The following is a 21,454-nucleotide window of genomic DNA, read 5'->3' on the forward strand; positions in this document are numbered from 1 at the left end:
GTGAAGAGAAGAGGGGTAGCTCGGGATTCGTGTCTGGTGGTGAGGAATGTAAGGACCTGAGATCAGCATGCATAAGTGTCACTTATATGTGGCTCTGTTTGTCACTTCTGGAGAGGAATGACCTTGGCACGGAGCCACATAATGCCACCCACCAGCATCCAGGGGTACTGCTAAAGATTTGCCACATCCAGTCTGATGCCTTGGGAATATTCAAAAGGTGAGGAATCCGTGGTTAGAAGTATCTATCAGAATCAGAGTTACTTGTTAAAGGTTTCCAATTTCAAAATATATATTAACTAACACAGTATGCTTGATGTTAAGGATTAAGGACATATGTTTGCGTTAAGTTGTGCCGGCAGTATGAGTAGTTTGGGATTGTGTGCGAAGTCGCTTTGAAACGTATGCAGTAAATTGCCTTCACTGATTGGTTTATAAATAACAATGATAAAATGCATGATTATTCTTTAACTTGATTGGCATAGCTGTTAAAACACATTGTGTAAACGTCTCGTCAGGTACCTCAATTTGAAATTGTAAACAGGGGTTTTAAACATAGCTTGAAATCCAAGCTAGATGATCTTGGGTATGGGTCTCAAAATTAATTAATCTTTACAGTGTGATGTGACTGGATTCCTAACACAGCATGATGTGGTCTGTGCTGTGGCCCTCAGCTTCGGTGTAAGAGCTGCATGAAAGGAAAGTGGGCTGGGATTGGGGTTGGGATTGGAGGTTGGGGCTGGGGTTGGGTTGGAGCAAGTGTGTCTTGGGCTCCAGTGCAAGAAACATAGGCCTCCTCAAAACTGGTATGACAGTAAAATACAGCAATATTCAGGGTTTAGTGGGCATTCAAGGCCTCTGGACTGGTGCAACTAAAGCATTGATAGCCACAGCCCAGGGAGAAGATTGAATACATAGAGATGGATGGATGGGGAGAAAGATGGTTTGAAATTAAGATGAAGAGATGGGTGGATGGATTGATTGAACAGAGGATGGATAGAACAACGGATTGATGGAGAGAAGAATGAACGGATGGATGGAGAAAAGGAAGTATGGGAAGGATGATAGATGACCAAATTCAATGAAACTGAGATGTGAACCTGCCATTTGGCCACATTGTTTTCAGAGTGCCCTCGTGGAAGCACCCAAATGAGTGCCAGGATCAGTCACATCACTCTCTCACTCAGTCACTCAGGGCATGGTAAAACGTGGGGCATATTTCATTTTCCTGTCTACTCCCTCAGCTCTAGCAATCACCGTTCAACCTACAGGGCCATAAAATCCTACAATAAAATGTTATGTATCCTCGAAAAATAAGTAAGGTCCTCTATATAGCAAGGCTGATGTGTCATTGAAAGGACTGGCAATTGTGGAACTCTATACCAATGGAGATGTTACACTGTGTCAATATATCACCAGCTCTTCATAATGTACATATATAATATGCACAGACATATATTATTGAGTATACATTTTAATATAGCACATCCCTGCCATTTAGATCATTTGTCTTCTTTGTTGGCTGTCTTTGTATGTAGTGTGTCAACTGTTACTAATGGATCTTTCTTTTCGCGGTCTCATATGCTCCTCAAAAGTGGCAAGTAGTTTCCAGACAACATTGATCTCCCATCCTCTACAAAGGAGGGCAAACTCTGCCCAAGGTGGTCAAGGCATTTGAGGTCTAAATCTATGGCTTATTTAACTATTGGGGAGTCTCTACAATTTCCTCTGAAAAACCATAATAGTCTACTACTTAAAAGATACTCACATTCCCTAAACTCAAATTATAGACATCTTTCTAAAATCTTCAAACTAAAATGTGAAAACCACATAAGGCCCAATCACTATGACCCCTGGACTCATTTTGTCTCTCTCATTTAATACTGCTTCTTTAATTCTATTGAATATGAATAAGTAATTTGGTGTCCAGGCCTAAAACTATGTTTGCCAGTTACAAATTAATTTAAAAGTGGAAGGGCCAACAGTGCACGGAGTGAGCTTTAATGCTCCGAAGCTCGTGTGTCACTCCCCTGTCTGTACTACTTCTGGGCATTGGGAGACAGTTTAAGGCCAGGCATCTCAGGGATGATGAAGGGAAAAGAGCAGCTCTAATATGACTAGGGACCTTAAACTTTGTACCCATGTTAGCTGTTGTAAATCTGCAGCCAGCAACCCCCCCATCCCCATGCTGTTTGTGCAGGATTAGGTTGGCAGTAGTCATTTCGAATTGCTCTTCAGAGCCTCATGGTTTGCTGCTAGGACATGTATTGAGTCACAAAGGCTTTACCAGTCATTATGCGCTTGGGGTCCTTGCTGTCTAACTTGAGAACCTGGGCAGACTGGAGTCAAAGGGCTATCCCTCAAGCCACTGCAGTGGTGCAAGAGAAGCCTGAGAAGGGTAGGTAAACTTTCTCACAAGCACTCACCTATGAGGATGAGCTTTGTCGACTTTCCGCTGGTGTGATCTGCATACCAAGGATGAAAGAAGACCAGAACCAGGGCTGCTGACTCGGATGTCAGTGTGTGTGGTCCTGACTGTTCAGAGCCCATCAGTATTGGAGTTGGGAAGTGGCAGTTCTCTATACATTTTTTGGGAACATATGAGATGATCTATGCTTTGGATGCAAAATCTCTAAAATCCACCGGACATGATATGAGGAGAGGCCCAGATAATGGTGCAGATGAAACTATTAATTCAGAACACATTGAAACTAAAGCCACGTCTCAGGAGACTGTGATGGAGGACATTAAAGACTGCTTTTCCAAAAATGAGGTTGAGCTGGTGGCACTTAAATGTCGTGTCACTGATGTCTCTAAGGAAGGCCAAAGCTCTGGGAACTCTGAGGCACGGTCAACTGTCAACATAAAGAATTAAGTGAAACTTCTAAAAAATGCAGTGGTTGCGTCAAGAATCAGCTATATGGAGTTGGTGAAACTAATGAGGCATAATTTGCAAATGGGCAAGTCATTGGGCAGGTGACTAAAAAACCTCATGAATGCTGGTGATGGATCTAGACCAAACCAGAGTTTGTGTCACAATTAGCCCCAGGAAGAGAAACCTTACATTTGAAGGTGGGATTGTTTATGTTCTCCCAAAGCTGAGCTGAGCAATGTCACATGCTTGTGGAAACACGAACTACATATAGTTAAAAGGCATCTGAGCTTTTTGACGCATCCCTACTTTTTCCTGCTATGATGCACAGTTATTTGGACAAAATATCAAACCAAAAGTATTCAGTTTTAAATACTGTGAACCAAATATCGTGATGAAGAAATATTGTTGATTTTTAGGTAAGATATCCTTTTCAATAATATCTGTGCTGTTAACATTCGTTTTCAATAATACAGCTGTGAAATAACTTTTTTTTATTATCTTTATGTGTTTATTCATATTTTAATAAATTGTTATATTTTCAATATAGTTTGTAATTAAGTTATTTATAATTTTTAATTGAATTGCTAATTTTAATAGTTGTGAGGATTGCAAGTGTACAGTGTGGGAAGTTAATTAGGTATAATTAATTAATAATTACATGTTATTAATTATTATTTCAGTGATAATTATGTAAATTGTGTAATTACTATATTTTTTAGGTTGTATTTTAGGTGCAGATTGTTGGGTTTGTAGGGGTACAGGATGGGAAGTTAATTAAGTAATAATTATCAATTAAGTATTAAAAAATGTAATTTAATTTTAATTATGTAAATTGCTTAATAATTATTTTTCATGCTATATATTATTTGCGGGTTGTTGGGTTTGTAAGGTTAGAGGGTGGGACGTTAATGAAGTAATAGTTTATTATTATTAATTTAATTGATAATTAAACATGTAAATAGTGTAATTATATTTATAAGTTATACTTTAGGTGCAGGTTGCTGGGTTTCTAGGGTATAGGGCGGGAAGGTAATTATATAACAACTGATTATTAATGATTAATTATTTATCACTTATTTACTTGATAATTAGATATGCAAATTGTGTTATTTTTAATTTATATTTTAGGTGTGAGTTGTGTTTGTAGGGGTATAGGGTGGGAAGTTAAATATTAACTATTTATCAATTATTTAATTTTATTACAATATTCAATTGGTTAATCATGTTAAATGTTTAATAATTATATTTTTAATGTTATATATTACTTTTGTTTGTGTTTGTAGGGTAATAGGAAGTTATTTAAGAAATCAATTAATTCATTTATTAATTTTTGTATTACTTAATATGTTAATTGTGTTTTTTTTTTATTTTAACTAAATTTTAATCTGGGGCGCTAATTTGTGGGAGTATAGTGTGGGAATTTCATTAAATAATCAATGAATTTTATTTTAGTTGATATTAATTATTATTTTTGGTGAATTAATTGAGTTATTAAATTATGTTATGTGTTTTAAGTGAACTTCTTTCTTTACACAGACTGGAGTGGCAATAGCAAATTTTACCCCTCCAGAGTCCAACACTTTCCCTATTGTTACATAGACTGCAGATGGAATAGTAAATGTTACCCCTCCTTAGTCCAACACTTTTTCTACTTTTGCACAGACTGGAGTGGGAATAGTAAATATTACCCCTTTGGAGTCAACGCTTTCCACTACTGTTGTAGAGACTAGAGTAGGGATAGTAAATTTCACCCCACTGGAGACCAGCGCTTTCCCTACTATTGCACAGACTGGCGGGGGAATAGTAAATATTACCCTTCGGAGTTCAAAGCTTTCCCTACTGTTGCACAGAATGGAGTGTGAATACAAAATGTTATCTCTATGAAGTATAATGCTATTATTACCAGACTTTATTATATTTACTAATATACTGTAAATGTTTACATTCATGTAATATCATTATTGGATTATTTTTTAAATATATACAATATAATTATAGTAAATTTATTTTTTATTTTAATTATTTTAGTAAGTTAATTCATGTTTTGTATTTTTTATTTTTACATTTTTATACTTTATATATTGATATATAAAATGCATATGTTTTTATAGTAGTACATTGACAAATACAAATAATATAATGTCAGATATATTTTTTAATAATAGTGGTAGATTATATATGTATGTATAAACATGTATTTATGTGTTTGTTTATATAAGCATATATTTATTCTTAATATTAAATACTTACATTATTTAATATACATTATATTCATGTTTTGTATTAAAATATTTAAAATTACCATTTTATACTATTTATAGAAAAACTATATTTTTGTGTTAATGATATTAGTGTGAACCATATTTTTTTCGATATTTTTGTACTCACCATTATAATTATAGTAAAACGATATTTGTGTCAACAATATTTTTGACACAATATTTGTGTAGCACAATATTTTTAGCCTCAATATTTTGTCATTGATTCACTGCACATTCAATATGAGGGGAAACGCTATTTCTGCACTTAACCCGAGACAGCATTGGGGTTTCATTAAAGGAGAAGAAATGATGGTGGCAAAACTGTTACTAACACTTGACTCGAGATGTTTCATGGTCCACTGTTGTTGCTTTAGGAAGCTGGGCACTCTGGAATGTCTTTCTTTTGTATTTCAGAGGAATCTATGTTTTGTGGTTGATGCTGTAAAATTAACATCAAATGTTTTTTGTTTTCTGAGTCTCCATTGCACAAGTATTGCCATGTTCCCCTCTCTCGCTACACCATGGAATCTGGATTATATTCCTAGGCTATATTGTGCTTTTGTACGTTTTTCTGTATACCCAATAGTATGATACTCTGAGAAAGTTGTGTCCATTCGTGAGATTTGTTCCAATCTGATAAGATGGTTTAAGTGTTGGACGCAGCACTATGCATGTTTGATTGCCATGCTGTAATAAAGATTTTAAAAACAATCTAATTTAACCCCTTCCCCGCCAAGGACACAATGGTTACGTCCGATTGCGTGGTGCTGAGGTGCCACGAACGTAACCATTACATCCTGGGAACGGCCCACGGGGGAAGCGCTAGTGCTCCCCCCGAGGGCCACCCCTCCAACCCCGTCCCCCCAGTGACATCTGATGACATCAGCGAACCAACACGCGCTGACCTCATCAGAGGTCAACTCCCGCCGCACTGGAAGCAATGCTTCCGGCACGACCAGAGGAGAAACTGATTAGTTTCTCCTCAGTACGGGGACAGGGGAGGCAGAGAGGCATGAAAAGGGAAGGAAAGGCTTTTCCTTCCCTTTTCATGTCTCTCTGTTCATTCCTCCAGCACGATCGCATAGCAATCGTGCTGCAGGAAGTCACTAGACACCAGGGATTTTTTTTTTGACATTGTCAAAAGAGGAGCAGCCCCTTGGGCAAGGGCCGCTCCCCAAGGGAGGCATTTTATTTAAGGCCATTTCTATATTAATTAGGCCGATCTGGCCCCAGGGGGGGCAGAAGCCATTAGGCATCAGGGATTATTTTTTTTTTTTTTTTTTTTTTAATATATTGTTAAGGGGAGCGACCCCTTAGGCAAGGGTCGCTCCCAGAGAGGTAATTTTTTTATTAGGTCTTGTCTGCCCTAACCCTCCCCCCCAGGGGCATATTGGACTATATTAATTAGGCCGGTCTGCCCCCAGAGGGGAAGAAGCCATTAGGCACCAGGGATTTAAAAAATATATATATTGATAAGAGGAGCGACCCCTTAGGCAAGGGTCGCTCCCAGGGAGGTAATTCTTTTATTAGGCCTTTTCTGCCCACCGCCCATCCCCCGGGAGGGCAGATCGCCCTATATTAATTAGGCCGATCTGCTGACAGGGGGGTCAGAAGCCACCAGACCCCAGGGATTTTTTTTATTTATATTGAAAAGGGGAGTGACCCCTCAGGCAAGGGTCGCTCCCCGGCTGGCACTTTTTTTACTAGGCCTTTTCTTCCCACTCCACCTGGGGGCGGAACAGCCTATAAAAATTAGGCCGATCTACCCCCAGGGGGGGCAGAAGCCACTAGACACCAGGGATTTTTTTATTTTATTTATATTGATAAGGGGAGCGACCCCTTAGGCAAGGGGCATGGTTATGCAACCCCAACTGAAGGAGGTAACAGTCTTTAAGCTCTACCCAGCACACAAACATCTTATCCCACGGCAAGCAAGAGGACAATTGATTATTTTGGGTTTTAGTTTTACATTTGGGCCATGAGAGCTTGGCTAACTCTCAAAATCGGCCCACTTGGAATGGTGAGGGCTGCACCTTTTGGACTTTGGCATGCTGCCATGTAGAATAATCCACAAGACTTAGACACATCTGAAAAATAAACATCTGGATGAGTTCAGGGTGGTGTGCTTCACATGCACCCAGCACCATTTTCTTACCCACAATGCCCTGCAAACCTCCAACTTTGCTGGAAATCACACATTTTTGCCACATTTTTATGATGGAACCTTCCAAGATCTTCAGGAATCCACAAAATTCCTACCACCCATCATTGTCTCATCTATACTGATAAACATTCTGCCCCACTTGTCAGCCTAAAAATGTTTTTTTTTCAAACTGTCCTTCTGGACCTGCTTTGGTTCCCCCTCAATTTCGACATGTTTTTGGCTCTTCCCTGTCACAGGCACTTGGCCCACCTGCACAAGTGAGGTATAATTTTTACCGGGAGACTAAGGGGAACGTTGGGTGGTAGGAAACTTGTCCCGGTGCAGTGATCCCACACAGAAATGTGGTAAACATTAGATTTTTTGGGCTAAATTTGGGGTTTGCTGTGGATTCTGGGTAAGAAAACATTGGGGGATCCACGCAAGTCACACTTCCCTGGATTCCCTCGGGTGTCTAGTTTTCAGAAATGTTTGGGTTTGGTAGGTTTCCTATATGGCTGCTGAGCCCAGGACCATAAACACAGGTCTCCTCCCCAGCAAAAACAGGTAGTTTAGTATTTGATAATTTTGATGTGTCCACAGAGTGTTTTGGGGCATTTCCTTTCGCGGGCACCAGGCCTACCCACACAAGTGAGGTACCATTTTTACCGGGAGACCTGGGGGAACGTTGGGTGGAAGGAAAATTGTGGCTTCTCTCAGATTCCAGAACCTTCTGTCACCAAAATTGAGGGCAAAGTGTTTTTTAGCCAGACTTTGAGGTTTGCAAAGGTTTCTGGGTAGCAGAACCTGGTGAAAGCCCCACAAGTCACCCCATCCTGGATTCCCCTAGAGGTCTAGTTTTTAAAAATGCACTGTTTGATAGGATTCCCTAGGTGCCGGCTGAGCTAGAGGCCAAAATCTACAGCTAGGCACTTTGCAAAAAACACATCAGATTTCAATATAAAAATGTGATGTGTCCATGTTGCATTTCCTGTCGAAAGCATTAGGCCTACCCATACAAGTATGGGCACCCCAGAATTCAGAGATGTGCAAATAACCACTGCTTCTCAACACCTTATCTTGTGCCCATTTTGGAAATACAAAGGTTTTCTTGATACCTATTTCTCACTCTTTATATTTCAGCAAATGAATTGTTGTATACCCGGTATACAATAAGAACCCATTGCAAGGTGCAGCTCATTTATTGCCTCTGGGTACCTAGGGTTCTTGATGAACCTACAAGCCCTATATATCCCCGCAACCAGAAGAGTCCATCAGACGTAATGGCATATTGCCTTCAAAAATCTGACATTGCAGGAAGACGTTATAGGGTAAAACGTTGAGAAAAAATGCTGTTTTTTTCATCTCAATTTAAATATTTATTTTTATTTCAGCTGTTATTTTCTGTAAGGAAACCTTTTAGGATACATACAAATTTGTCAACACCAGGACAGTGCGCGCTCTACGGGCATCTAGAATGCAAAAACCCAACACTCGCAAGATAAAGTAATTTATGCATTGTGATGATATGTTATTGTTTGACTTTTTGCATTGCAGAATTCCATCCAAAAGATTCATTTTTAAGGTGCTTATAAATACTGTACATTTACAATGTGTTGCTGCAGACATTCAGAGTGTGTTAGGGTGTGGTCCCTTTCCAGGGCCTTCTGGAGACTTTCCCTGCAACATGCCTGGACGTGGTTCTAGGCTGGGCCAAGACTCTATAAAAGAGAGTCAGCCCAACTTCCAGTGCTCACTATTCAGAGGTCCCGGTGCAGAGCAGCAGCTTCTTCCTGAGCTCCTGTCCCCGCGGCCTATTTGGATTTTCCGGTCTTCTGCACTCATCTCTCATTGGTGATCACTGTTTCCAGGCGGTAAGACGGTGTTTGGACATTTCCCAACACCATAATTGAGAATCTTCATATTCTTGATTTTAATTCTTAAATGAATAACCGATTACTTGTGCGCTGCCATTTTTTGACATTTGTATGGTGGTTTGCAAATAGGGAGGACGCACAATTTATTTCATAAAGATTTGACTTCGTTATTACATTATTGTTCATTGCGCGCTGATATTTCTTGACATTTACATGATGTTTTACGAGTTGGCAAGACGTGCAACTCGTTTCATGAGCATTTAACTTTGTTGTTCATTGCGCGCGCTACCTTTTCTTGACATTTACATGGTGGCATTCGAATCGGCGAAACACGCGATTCACTTCTCGTGTGTAATTCATGCTGTTCATTGTGCGCTACCATTTTCTGGCATTTACATGGTGGCATTCGAATCGGCAACATGCGCGATTCTTTCCTTGAGTGTTTTTTCATGTTATTCATTGTGCGCTACCATTTCTTGGCTTTTGTATGGTGGCATTTGAATCGGCAAGACGCGCAATTCTTTCCTCGTGTATAAATAATGTAAGTTACTGTGTGCTACCATTCTAAGACATTTTCTTGGTAGCATTTCAAGTTGACACGTCGCGTGATTTATTCCTTGAATCTACGTTGTGTGATTTCATGGTGCACAAACCTTTATGGTGTTTAATACTCATATAAAAATCTGCATTGTGTGCAATTTACTTCCCAATGTTTTTTCTGAGATGAACACAACACAATACCAGAGTTCTAGAGGTAATTCTGTGTGTTCCTGATATGTATTCCTAAAGGGAGATTCACATGGTTGTTTAGAAATTGCTCAGAGTGTTTCCTGATTCTCATGCTAAAGAAAGTACTTAAATCTGAAAGTCCTATTTAACTTTTCCTGTTTCCTCCTCAGGTATTCGGTCATCTAAAGCCTAGTCAGTTTTAGGATTATTCTAGGGTTGTTCATGTTTTTCGGAAAAGACGAAGCTTAGAGTTGTAGCATGGTACTGATTTCATGAGATGTAATTTTGATGTTGTGTTTTAACCTTTTGCTTCCTACAGGTCTCCTTCCCAGCTGTTCCCGTCCTAATCCCCTTTTCCCCACTTGGACTCTCTTAGACTCTGTGATAAATCTAATCAGAGTATTGGAGCTGTCTTGTGGTGGAAGTGTTGGGAACGTGCACGGACCCCGAGGATCTGGTAACTCTGACACAAATTACCCCTTGCTGAATTCAGAATTTTGTCTACTTTTCAGAAATGTTTAGCTTTCTGGGATCCAGCATTGGTTTCACACCCATTTCTGTCACTAACTGGAAGGAGGCTGAAAGCACAAAAAATAGTGAAAATGGGGTATGTCCCAGTAAAATGCCACAATTGTGTTGAAAAATTGGGTTTTCTGATTGAAGTCTGCCTGTTCCTGAAAGCTGGGAAGCTGGTCATTTTAGCACCCGCACACCCTTTGTTGATGCCATTATCAGGGAAAAAACACAAGCCTTCTTCTGCAGCCCTTTTTTCCCATTTTTTTTTTTAAACGAAATTTTTGCTGTAATTTCTTGGTCTCCTTCAGGAGAACCCACAAACTCTGGGTACCGCTAGAATCCCTAGAATGTTGGGAAAAAAGGACGCAAATTTGGCGTGGGTAGCTTATGTGAACAAAAAGTTATGAGGGCCTAAGCACGAACTGCTCCAAATAGCCAAAAAAAAGGCCTGGCAGCTGAGGGGAAAAGGCCTGGCAGCGAAAGGGTTAAACAAACTTCAAACTAAAATGTTTAGAATGAATAAACAAAAAGCTCACCCACTATGAACTATGTTGATTTAGGTTTGTTAAGGTGTGCAATGACACCTAATTCACACTCATTCTTGAATTCTGCCTGGTGATTTGAACATCGTTTTTTGTTTGGTGAGCTCCCACAGTTTCTGTGTTACTGTTGCAGGACTAAGAATTATTATCAGTTGCAAAAGAGAACTACAAAGATCATAGCTTCAAAGAGCACATGGATGGATTTGTTTTAATTCTTACATCCCACACTGTCCTTGGGTCAATCAAGGTTCATGCTGATGACAGGATATTTTGCATTCTGCTTTGCAAAAGCTATTCATGCATGCATGGGCCTCCTGTACTTGTGACACTTTGGCGGCAATGCCAGTTGCAGGATTGGTGACAATGCCAGTTAAAGAATTAAGGTAAATCAAAAAGGAGATGTTTTATGCTGCCTGTGGAGTTCTGGAACTTGTTAGCATCCTGCGTATTCACTAGTTCAATGAGGTTTAATGAATAAACTGTGTAATAGGCCAGCATAATCAAATTACCATCAATGGTGGCTTTGAAGTCGATGAGGACTTATTTTCCTGATGCTGTACCACTGAATCAAATCAATTTGCAATGCAAGAGGCACAGTATCTACATAATTGTGCACACTTAAGTCAGCACATAAGTCACATAATGATGTTCTGGAGTTTTGTTAGTTCATGTATTGATTGCTTTAATTAAATTACAATCTGAATGAGCTTCATTGTCATTTGTGCGGCTTTCTGTGTAAATAAGGACACAATGAACATGTAACACTTATCTGTTCCAGCGCATTCTCTGCTGTTTTCACACAAGGTGCATGCTGTGGTCAACTGACTCTTTTGCAACCATACTTTAAGGCACAAAGGGACTAGCAAAAATGTTTATCAAAATACCTGTGATTCATTGGTCAAAGCTTTAATCACCTTTATGTCTGGCCATTAATCTGAGCATGTTTATACACCAATAGTAAAACTTGCACCCTTTGACATTGCTTCCTGGTGCACAATTTGGCATCTTCTTCTCTCCGGGCTACAGTGTTATACTGTAAGACACTCTGGTGTTGCCTGTGCCATACTGGCATGCTGAATGTCAGTTGCTCTGAACCATGGCACTTACTTTAATTTATTTGAACATATGTGTGCCTCTACCTATGAAATGAGATGTGCTTCCACAGTGTATGTGAGTAACAATTGCAAAACGTCTACCAACACACAACCATTCAGCCAATGCATCACAAATACCCCTTACCACAAGCAACTAGCCCACCTCTGATAACCCTATTTGGACTGTCATTGTACACCCAATAACATTCTATGCTTTTCACTAAAAGAGCACGCCATTGATATAATTTCACCTACAACTGGTTATTCTCTGAGAGTGCACACTAGACAGAACACCCTCACCATCATTCAAGAAACAGAGCCCCAAAGGTCATGCCAGATAATCTGCACTGTCCTGTCTACATCAACCATCATAAAACATTGACCAAGATTGTGAGCATATACAAAAAATACTATGCTCTGACGAACCATAGAGCTCCCCCACAGAAAGAAAACAATGTTAAGTCTTTCAGGATACCTATTCATTCACAAAAAACACAACAAACGTCCTTCCTCCATTGTACTCAATGTACTTTCACCCTTACTGACACAAGCTATTCAAACCTGAAAACTCCACAAACTGTACACCCAGCCAACAGACACTATCAAACTATGGGTCCTCCAGTCCGAAAGATTATATTTTCCGTTCCACGATTAAAGGTGATAGTGTGCTACGACGTTATAAGAATGCTGTGAATAACATAGCATCATATCATTCAAAGTAGTGATCTGATTTTTGTTTCATTTTGTGATATTATACTTTCTAGAATATACAAAGGTATAGATCGATCTTTGAAATACCCAATTTATATGATTTTTACCCCGCCATAATCTGTGTTGTCACTGATCTCAGTTATGTTATTTAGGAGCTCATGGAGTTCAGCACTGTGAAACTTAAGCATGTGTAATTGAATCCATCTTTCTGGATGCAATAATGCAGTTTCCTTGCCTCTCCAGCTAACCTATGGGGTGTTACACATAACCGTGTGCAGGTGCGGCACCAGCCTGCTCTGTGAGGCAGTTCTGGCATCACCAGTAGTGGATGTCAGGCTGTAGCCTGTTTGTGTGCTGCATGTACGTAGGCGAATACAGAGGTTGTTATATTATTGAGGAATTCGTCCTGGGTCGTGCCTTGTAAAAAGATACGTATTCTGACTGTCTACATGTTCGTTTAAACTTGCAATTTACCTGTATTACATTGCTGTATTTGACTATTTCACCCAAGAGCTTCTTGTTCTCGGATTCGTTTTGTTTTTGTTCCAGTTCTGCTGCATGCTGAAAGAGAAACATAATACTAGATATTATTACAATTATTAATTCTAGGAACTAGGACAAAAGAAACAAGCGTTTATAATGTCAAACAATTAAGACACAACAGTAAACTTTATGAAACAGTGATTTAAGGACGTACTCTACATCATTTTCTAGCAGACAATTTTCTAACCATGTAACACATTTCTCTCATTTTCAAGATGGAATCAGTGGTCTGGCACCTGTTTAAGAATATCAGCACAAGAAAGGAGCTAAGATGCATTCGGTAGACAGGAGTCACATAATTCGTAAACACAAAGCCCCAACTCCAGCGTCCTGGACATAAAATAGTTGTTATACACGGTGTCTCTTGTCCCAAATCATAAGGGAAGCAGTCTAGATAATATTTGGTTCCACGGGGTTTCTACAGGTGCATTCATTAATAACAGTGACCAGTAGTGGATACTATATTGTAAAATGTATAGGAGACAACTCATGTAAGCATCCGAGATGGCAGCATTGAAGGCACGGGTTTCTTATTAGAGGTGTGCACCCAAAGGTGCAGGGGTGAGGGACTGTCCTTGGAAGCTCGAGTCTGAATAAATTCCTATGTTAATAGCCTGAGCTATGTGATTCATTCATGCCACGCCCTTGCTTCAATGTCGGCCCTCTGTTCACAAAGACCAACAAACGTTCTCGGTCTGTCTTGTAATTGTTTAAAAAGGTGTCCCATAAACAACCCACACTTTCCTCAAAGTGGTAACTAGGCGCATGGTTAAAATCACTGTGCATATTACAACCTGTCAGACACGCCTGGCCAACTTGTTATATTGCACCTTATATCCTATTTACCAATAGGATATAAATAATGTTAAATAATTACTAAAAGCAACACAAAAACATTGCATGGGTACTAAATACAAAGAAAGGAACAACCGATAATGGATTAGGCAACCGGGTACATGGTTGGTCCCAGTTCCCGTGGGTACTCACCCTTATGTTTACAAAAAGAGATGTGCCGGAAGGAATGCAGCAGTAAAACATGAAAAGGTGGTTCAAGCTATCATACCATCTGTGTCTTGGAGACTGGCCCGGGATCAACCTGGAAGTGGAGGTGCAGTTACTAACTGCACCCTCAGTTAGTGTGGTCCATTACATCCTTCATGAGCCCTATCACAGAGCATCTTCTGGTTGGCACGAAGGGTCGGCCACCTCTTAGATGGCACAAAGTTGCAGGGACCTCTCAGCCCATCCATCTGCTTCTGTAACGGGATGCAGGTAGTTGGGCTAAAATGTTTCTTTGTTTGGGGTTGTGCCCCCATGCAAGTGAGGGAATTACCCTTCAGAAAGGGCAGAAACATAATATGCATCACTTTCTGTAATATAGAAGTGCACTAGGAGCATGACAAATGGGTCCAACTACGGTTGCACTTCCGGGGCACAATCTGGCACCTGCTAATTCATCACTACTTTAACATGCACCTGTGCGAAGTACAAGGATTCTTTTAATGTGTTTTCTTTGTACTTGGTGATTATGCGTTTAATGAACTATTTGGATAACAGATAAGCGTGTAAGAGTGTGAATTTTCTAACATGTTTATTAATAGTTTTCCTATTAATAATATGTGATGAACTAATGTGTAAAACGAGAAAACTTTTAAAATGTATGTTTTTTCTGTTTTTGGCTGAGCAAAATTATATTCAGACGCTGCAGTTATTTTCCATGATTCAAAGCTTTCATAATAAATGTTTTCAAACTTGGGTAGACACAGCTACCCCTAGTGGGTTGCGGTGTCATGTCATATATTAACCAAGCATTGCATAAGTTGAAATGTCCTATTGTTTGAGAATGATACCAATATCTGGTCTTTCCTCGAGGATGGAAGTAAAAGTATCAGAGAAAGTTTCTTCCTGAGAACAAGATACGCAAGAGGCGGATGAGACAATGGAGTTACAGACGAGACAGAAGGAGTGTGTATCCATCGAAAGAAAACGTTATGGTTAGCGTAGGTTTGTCAATTTTAGGTCATCAATTTACTAGTTGATTGGCTGAAATGAAAACACCCCATAGGCTGACCAATCAGGAGTTGATTAGATTTTAGTATAAGAAGCTGTGTAGACTAATGAGAGTAGGACAGTGCGAAAGATGTGGAGTGTAGGAGATCGGAGGAGAGTCATCATTTTTCGAGAGCAGACAAGTTTCGAGATTAGCTGTCGTTAGGCCCAAACTTCTGATGAGATAACTGATGGTGTCCTCAAGTAGAAGCTGATCATTTGCTGTTACTACTTTGTGGTAATGTATGATATCAAAAGTGAATTGTGTCTCTCTTGCTTTTCAGGTACCAACTGCAACTAATGATTAAATTGCTGCACATTAATAGTTTTTATATATCATAATCTGGTTAGGTGTTTTCTAATTTTGTGTTACTAAATTCTTTTCACATGAAGCCCAACATGTAATGCTAATCTGTGGATAGTTAGGGAATTAATTATTTTTGTTATGCTCATGATCTGGTTCGGAATCATTTGATGCTGAACTAATGCACACCTTACCATTATTACCAGTTTTTGTAATATTAATAAGTGTGATCCTTTTGGAAATTATTTTTTTAATTGTATTAATGAAATTGAGATATATATGTCAGTTTAATCAGCCACTATTGATTTTATATGCTTATTATTTGTATTTGAGTGTTATTGTCATGACCTTAGCATTGTTAATATAGGGAAATAAATCTATGACATCTTATTACTAAACTGGTGTGATTATTGTCTGAAGCCTTATAATATTGAATGATGTTGATTTGTTTTCCAAAATAAATTGTTTGATCATGTGTTCCAGAAAGGGAATTAAAATGGAGACCATTAGTGTTGATGGAGAGGATCTGTCAGTTGATGAAGGTAAAAGAATGAAAGGTTGTGAACTAGCCTTATTGAATGTGGAGGAGGACCAAGTGGTCAATGAAGACGAGACAAATGAGGAACACAATTTGGAAGGTTTAATTAGTTTCTTTCCAGGGTTCGAAAAGAAAGATTTGCAGAGTGATTTGCAGGAAAGGGTAAACCAAAGGTTTGGGATTTGTCAGGAAAAGACATTGGTTTGATTAAAGGAGTTGAAGGAGTCAGGGTAGCAGTGAAAGAGAATGCAGTGTTTCCACAAACAGCTCAATGCCCAATGACAAATGAAATCATTGAAGGAATAAGACCACTGATAGAACAGTTTTTGGAACAAGGAGTTTTGAAAGAGGTGATGAGTAGTCCATGTAATTCACCAACCATGGGTTTGAAGAAGCTGAATGGGAAAATACGCCTGATTCAAGATTTAAGGGAAATAAATGACATTGTGCTGAAATGTTGTCCAGTAGTACCCAATCCAGCAGTGATAATGTTTCAGATTCCATGTAATGCAGAGTGGTTTACAGTCATTGATTTGTGTCAAGCATTTTTCTCAGTGCCTCTTCATGAGGACAGCAAATATCTCTTTTGTTTAAAATTTCTGACTAGAGTCTACTGTTGGTGCAGGATTCCTCAAGGGTTTTCAGAATCGTTATTGATTTTCAATCAGATTTTGAAAAATAACTTGGAGTAGTTGGTGATGCCCTATAAGTCGACCTTAGTACAGTACATTGACAATTTACTGATAGCCTCAAAAACAAGGGAAGGCTGTAGGGAGGATACGATTGCATTGTTGAATTTCCTGGGAGCTAATGGTCATAAGGTTTCTCCAGATAAGTTACAATACTGTCAGCAAGAGGTGAAGTATTTGGGACATTTGATTGAGAAAGGGTCAAGGAGAATTTCCAGAGAGAGTGGCGGCAATAATGAAAATGAAAATGGTGAGTTCCCAAAAGGAGCTGAGGATGTTTTTGGGAATGGTAGGTTATTTGTTGACAGAGGATCCTGAATTTTTCAGCGGTTTCAAAGCCATTGCAAAGGTTGACACATAAGGATGTTTCAGATCCAATAATGATGGATGAAGAGTGTGTGAAAGCTTTTTCTGAGCTGAGAGAAAGTTTGTGTCAAGCACCAGCTTTAGGTATGCCTGACTACACAAAGCCTTTCCTATTGTTTTGTCATGAGAGAGATTGTTGTTCTTTGTCTGTCTTAACACAAAAACATGGTGGTGTCAATTGCCCAGTAGCAAATATTTCAGCTACCTTGGATAATGTTGCAGCTGCCTTACCAGGATGTCTGCGAGCTGTCGCAGCAGTTGAACAGAGTATAACTCAAAGTGAAAATATTGTGATGTGTTATCCTCTGACAGTGATGGTACCTCATTCAATTGAAATTCTGCTGACCAGATAAAATTTGGGTGACAATGGAGGGAAAGGTAGTCTTGCCAAATAGTCTACTGACGCAAATGGGTAGGTACTACCATGGCCAAACACACATTGGAAGGGATGCAATGATCAGGAGTTTTAAACAATATTGGTACAATCCAAAATTCAGACAAGTGGCAGAGCTGGTGTGCCATAGGTCCATAATTTGCCAGCAGATGAACGTCGGCAAAGGAACAATTGTCAACATGGGTCACATAGGGATGGCAGGAGGTCCATTCAGTAGAATGCAAATGGATTTCATTGACATGCCTGCATGTGCTGGTTTAAAATATATGCTGGTGATTGAGTGCATTTTCAGTCATTGGATTGAGGCTTACCCGACAAAGAGAAATGACAGTCTGACTGTGGCTAAGTTGCTTTTGCGAGAGCTAACTCCACGTTTTAGTTTTCCGGGCTCAACTGAATCAAATAGGGGTACACATTTCAATAATGAGGTGATAAAATTGCCTTTTTCAGCATTAAACATTCAGCGAAGACTGCATTGTAGTTACCGCCCAGAAGCTTCAGGTCTAGTAGGACAAATGAATGGGACGCTGAAATCACGATTGGCAAAAGTGTGTGCATCAACATATCTGAAATGGCCAGATGCTCTACCTCTAGTACTAATGTCAATGAGAAGTACAACTGACAAAAAGACTGGGTTATCTCCACATGAGATACTGATGGGAGAGCAATGAGATTACCACCAATACCTGTAAACGCACTTGTGAATATTACAGATGAAATGGTGCTAGATTACTGCAAAAGCATGGCTGATGTGGTTCGGTCTTTTTCTCATCAGTTGGAAGTTGCAACAGCCCAACAAATACAAGGCCACGGGCATAGTCTGAGAGCAGGAGACTGGGTGCTTCTACAGAAGCATGTATGAAAGTCTTGCCTTGAACAACGTTGGAAAGGTCTGTATCAAATTGTACTCACTACAACAACTGCAGTAAAGTGTGCTGGTTTGTCGAACGGGGTGCATGCAAGCCATACGAGAAAAGTGCATGATCCAACAGAGCGAGAAGAAGAACTATTGAGATTGTCAACAGCTGGGAACACCGAAAACCAAGGGGAAAAGAGTGAGCAAAATATTGAGAACAACAGGGATCTACCTACTCCTATAGCAGATGAAAGAGAACAAAATGGTGAAGAGATTGAACATGCTGTAAAAGGAGTAGAAGAATCAGTCCAAGAAGAAGAAAGTGAGACTGATTCCGATCCGAGGAGGGCGTCCTCGAATGAGAACAGAAAAGACGAAACCACAGAAGAAAGATGTGCTCAGAGGAGGGTGACCTCAGTAGCAGGTGGTTTGACAAGCCAAACCGAAGATGAGACAGACCCTGTTGGGAAAGGAATTGAGAATAGTCCTGCCCCAGTGGATTATACTCTTCCAGAACCAATTGTGGGAACGTCTGAAGAGAAAGGTCCAAAGGCAAGTGAAGACCCGATATTGAGAAGACTATTAACAAAACGAACATTGAAAGGAGACAATTGGCCGGAGAAAAGTGTGGAAAAGGGAAAGATTGATGTGATACCATTAATACCAGAGGAAAGAGAATTGCCTGGTGAAGAACAAACTAGTGAAGACAGTGAAAGTGGAAGACGACCAAAAAGGAAAAGAGTTGCAAGCAGGAGATATGCTGGACCTCAACGGGCATACTTAAATTCAAGTGACTGGCAAGAAGAATTTTTGAGTTATTGTTTTGACAAAGACTTAGAAAATTCTGACTTCGGGACATGAAGATTCACAAGAGGGGCATTTGGGTTAAAGGAAACAAAAAATGAAAAATTTAGTATTAAACTTGTACTGTAAACACAGAGATTGAAGATTACTGGAAAGGACAAATGAAAAACTAAACTTAGATGAGCTGCTAAACCGAACTTGACAAAGGAACTGTCCAAAAGTAAATGAATACATTAAAACAAAAATAGATACATTTAATTAGTTGTTGATTTTTTGAAGATTTTAGAAAATTTTTGTATTTATTTGTTTTCTCCTAATAGAGAGAATGAGTAATTCACACGACCAAAACTGTAGGATTAGTTGTTGCAAAATGCTTAGTATTGGTTTAACGGTAATGAGTGTGTTGATCTGTTTACTGTGATTTGTGGGAGGGTCTGTTTATGAGATTGATGGAGCAAATCAGACTGCGAAAATGGAGTCCCTAGACTTGGCTGATAAGTCATTAACCAAATACGCAGATTCCAGCTTCGGTTGAAGGAGGAACTACGTATCATAGTTTAGCTATGACTTATGCTATTAGCTGCAGTCTTTGGCTAACACGTTTCTATAATCAAGAATATATTCAATATTTTTATTCAAACCATGATATGGTATTATCTTTTGTAACTGTCATAGGATATTTGAATAAAATAGCCAAAGAAAATAACATAGTAATTGTGAGGGATTTCTTTGAGCCAACTTTAACTTTTGGAACTGCCTTCTCTCACTGTAATAATTTAACTTGTTTATTAACGTCGGTGGCAAATACATTTTTAGATAATACAGAAGATAGAAGGAGAGAAATAAAGGCAAAAATGGATAAGGGAATTATAAGTAAAAAGCCTGGAATAGATTATGCTTATACTGACATCACTAAACAAGGTAAACTAACAATAGATGCTGAGCGTGTAGGAAAACTTTGTATACAAAGACCTTGGATAGATTGTAGGAAAGAGTGAATGTAGACATGTTTTTAAGTTAAGATTAAGTGGGATTTTATGATGAATGGACAGGATCCTCCGATACCTGGCATTTACTACATTTGTGGAAGAAATGCAGATTACCGTCTTCCTAGAGGATGGTATGGGACATGTTATCTGGGAGTAGTCTTTCCAAAAATATATCAATTGGAAGACTTGAGTAAGATACCTGAAATGAAATTACAAACGAGATAAGCGAGAATCAATTTCTGGAATTGTGGGAGACATATTTGGGGCTATAATTCCATCAGTGGGAGTGGTCTTAAACTCGATTAAGATTCAGAAGTTGTCCACAATAGTGGATAAAATGTTGTCAGCATATTCCGGAGCTATCATTCTTCTGGATATAGAGTTTGCTGCTACAAGAGCTATGGCACAACAGAATCACCTTGCGTTAGATATTATTTTGGCGAAAGAGGGCAGAGTTTGTAAATAAATTGGTTCTAATCATTGTTGTTCTTTTATTCCTGATAATTCAGGAAAGGTTAAAGAATAGATCACTAATGTGACTAACACTAATAATAAAGATTTGAAAAAACTAAAAGAGACTACAATTTGGGAAAAGGCTGGAAAAGGAATTGAAGCTGTGGGAAATTGGTTTAGCAATATGAGAAGAAATTTTATTTTGAAAATTGCAAAATGGGTGTCAATAATTGTGTTTTGTTTAACTGGAATTTGGGGAACCTTTAGAATAATAAAATGTATTAAGAAGAGAAAATTAGAAAGGAATAAATGAAATTTTGAAATCGAAATGAATACATTTTACAAAGAAAATAAAAAGAGGAAAAGAGATAATTCAGAAATTGATAAAACAAAGTTTTGAATCTGAAGATAATAAATACATTTATTAAAAAATGATGTTATGACATGAATAGTCATCAGAGGAGGGATTGTGACAGTGTGAATTTTCTAACATGTTTATTAATGGTTTTCATTTTAATAATATGTGATGAACTAACATGTAAAATGAGAAAACTTTTAAAATGTATGTTTTTCTGTTTTTTGGCTGAGCAAAATTATATTCAGACGCTGCAGTTATTTTCCATGATTTAAAGCTTTCCTAATAAATGTTTTCGAACTTGGGTAGACGTACCCACAGCTACCCCTAGTGGGTTGCGGTGTCATGTCTTACAAGGTCATATATTAACCA

At 38.9% G+C, this 21,454-nt stretch overlaps 1 protein-coding gene across 5 annotated transcripts in view; it reads right to left on the minus strand.

The window, feature by feature from the left end:
* Nucleotides 1–21,454, minus strand: part of ITPR2 (inositol 1,4,5-trisphosphate receptor type 2) — a 1,367,642-nt gene that overhangs the window by 1,083,035 nt on the left and 263,153 nt on the right. For all 5 annotated transcript variants that reach the window (XM_069228605.1, XM_069228604.1, XM_069228603.1 and 2 more), the window contains exon 4: nucleotides 13,217–13,303. In XM_069228605.1, the coding sequence (XP_069084706.1) occupies nucleotides 13,217–13,303 (87 nt within the window). The remainder of the gene's footprint in view (nucleotides 1–13,216; nucleotides 13,304–21,454) is intronic.

The sequence above is a fragment of the Pleurodeles waltl genome, chromosome 4_1 (assembly GCF_031143425.1).
Source record: "Pleurodeles waltl isolate 20211129_DDA chromosome 4_1, aPleWal1.hap1.20221129, whole genome shotgun sequence".
NCBI lineage: Eukaryota > Metazoa > Chordata > Amphibia > Caudata > Salamandridae > Pleurodeles > Pleurodeles waltl.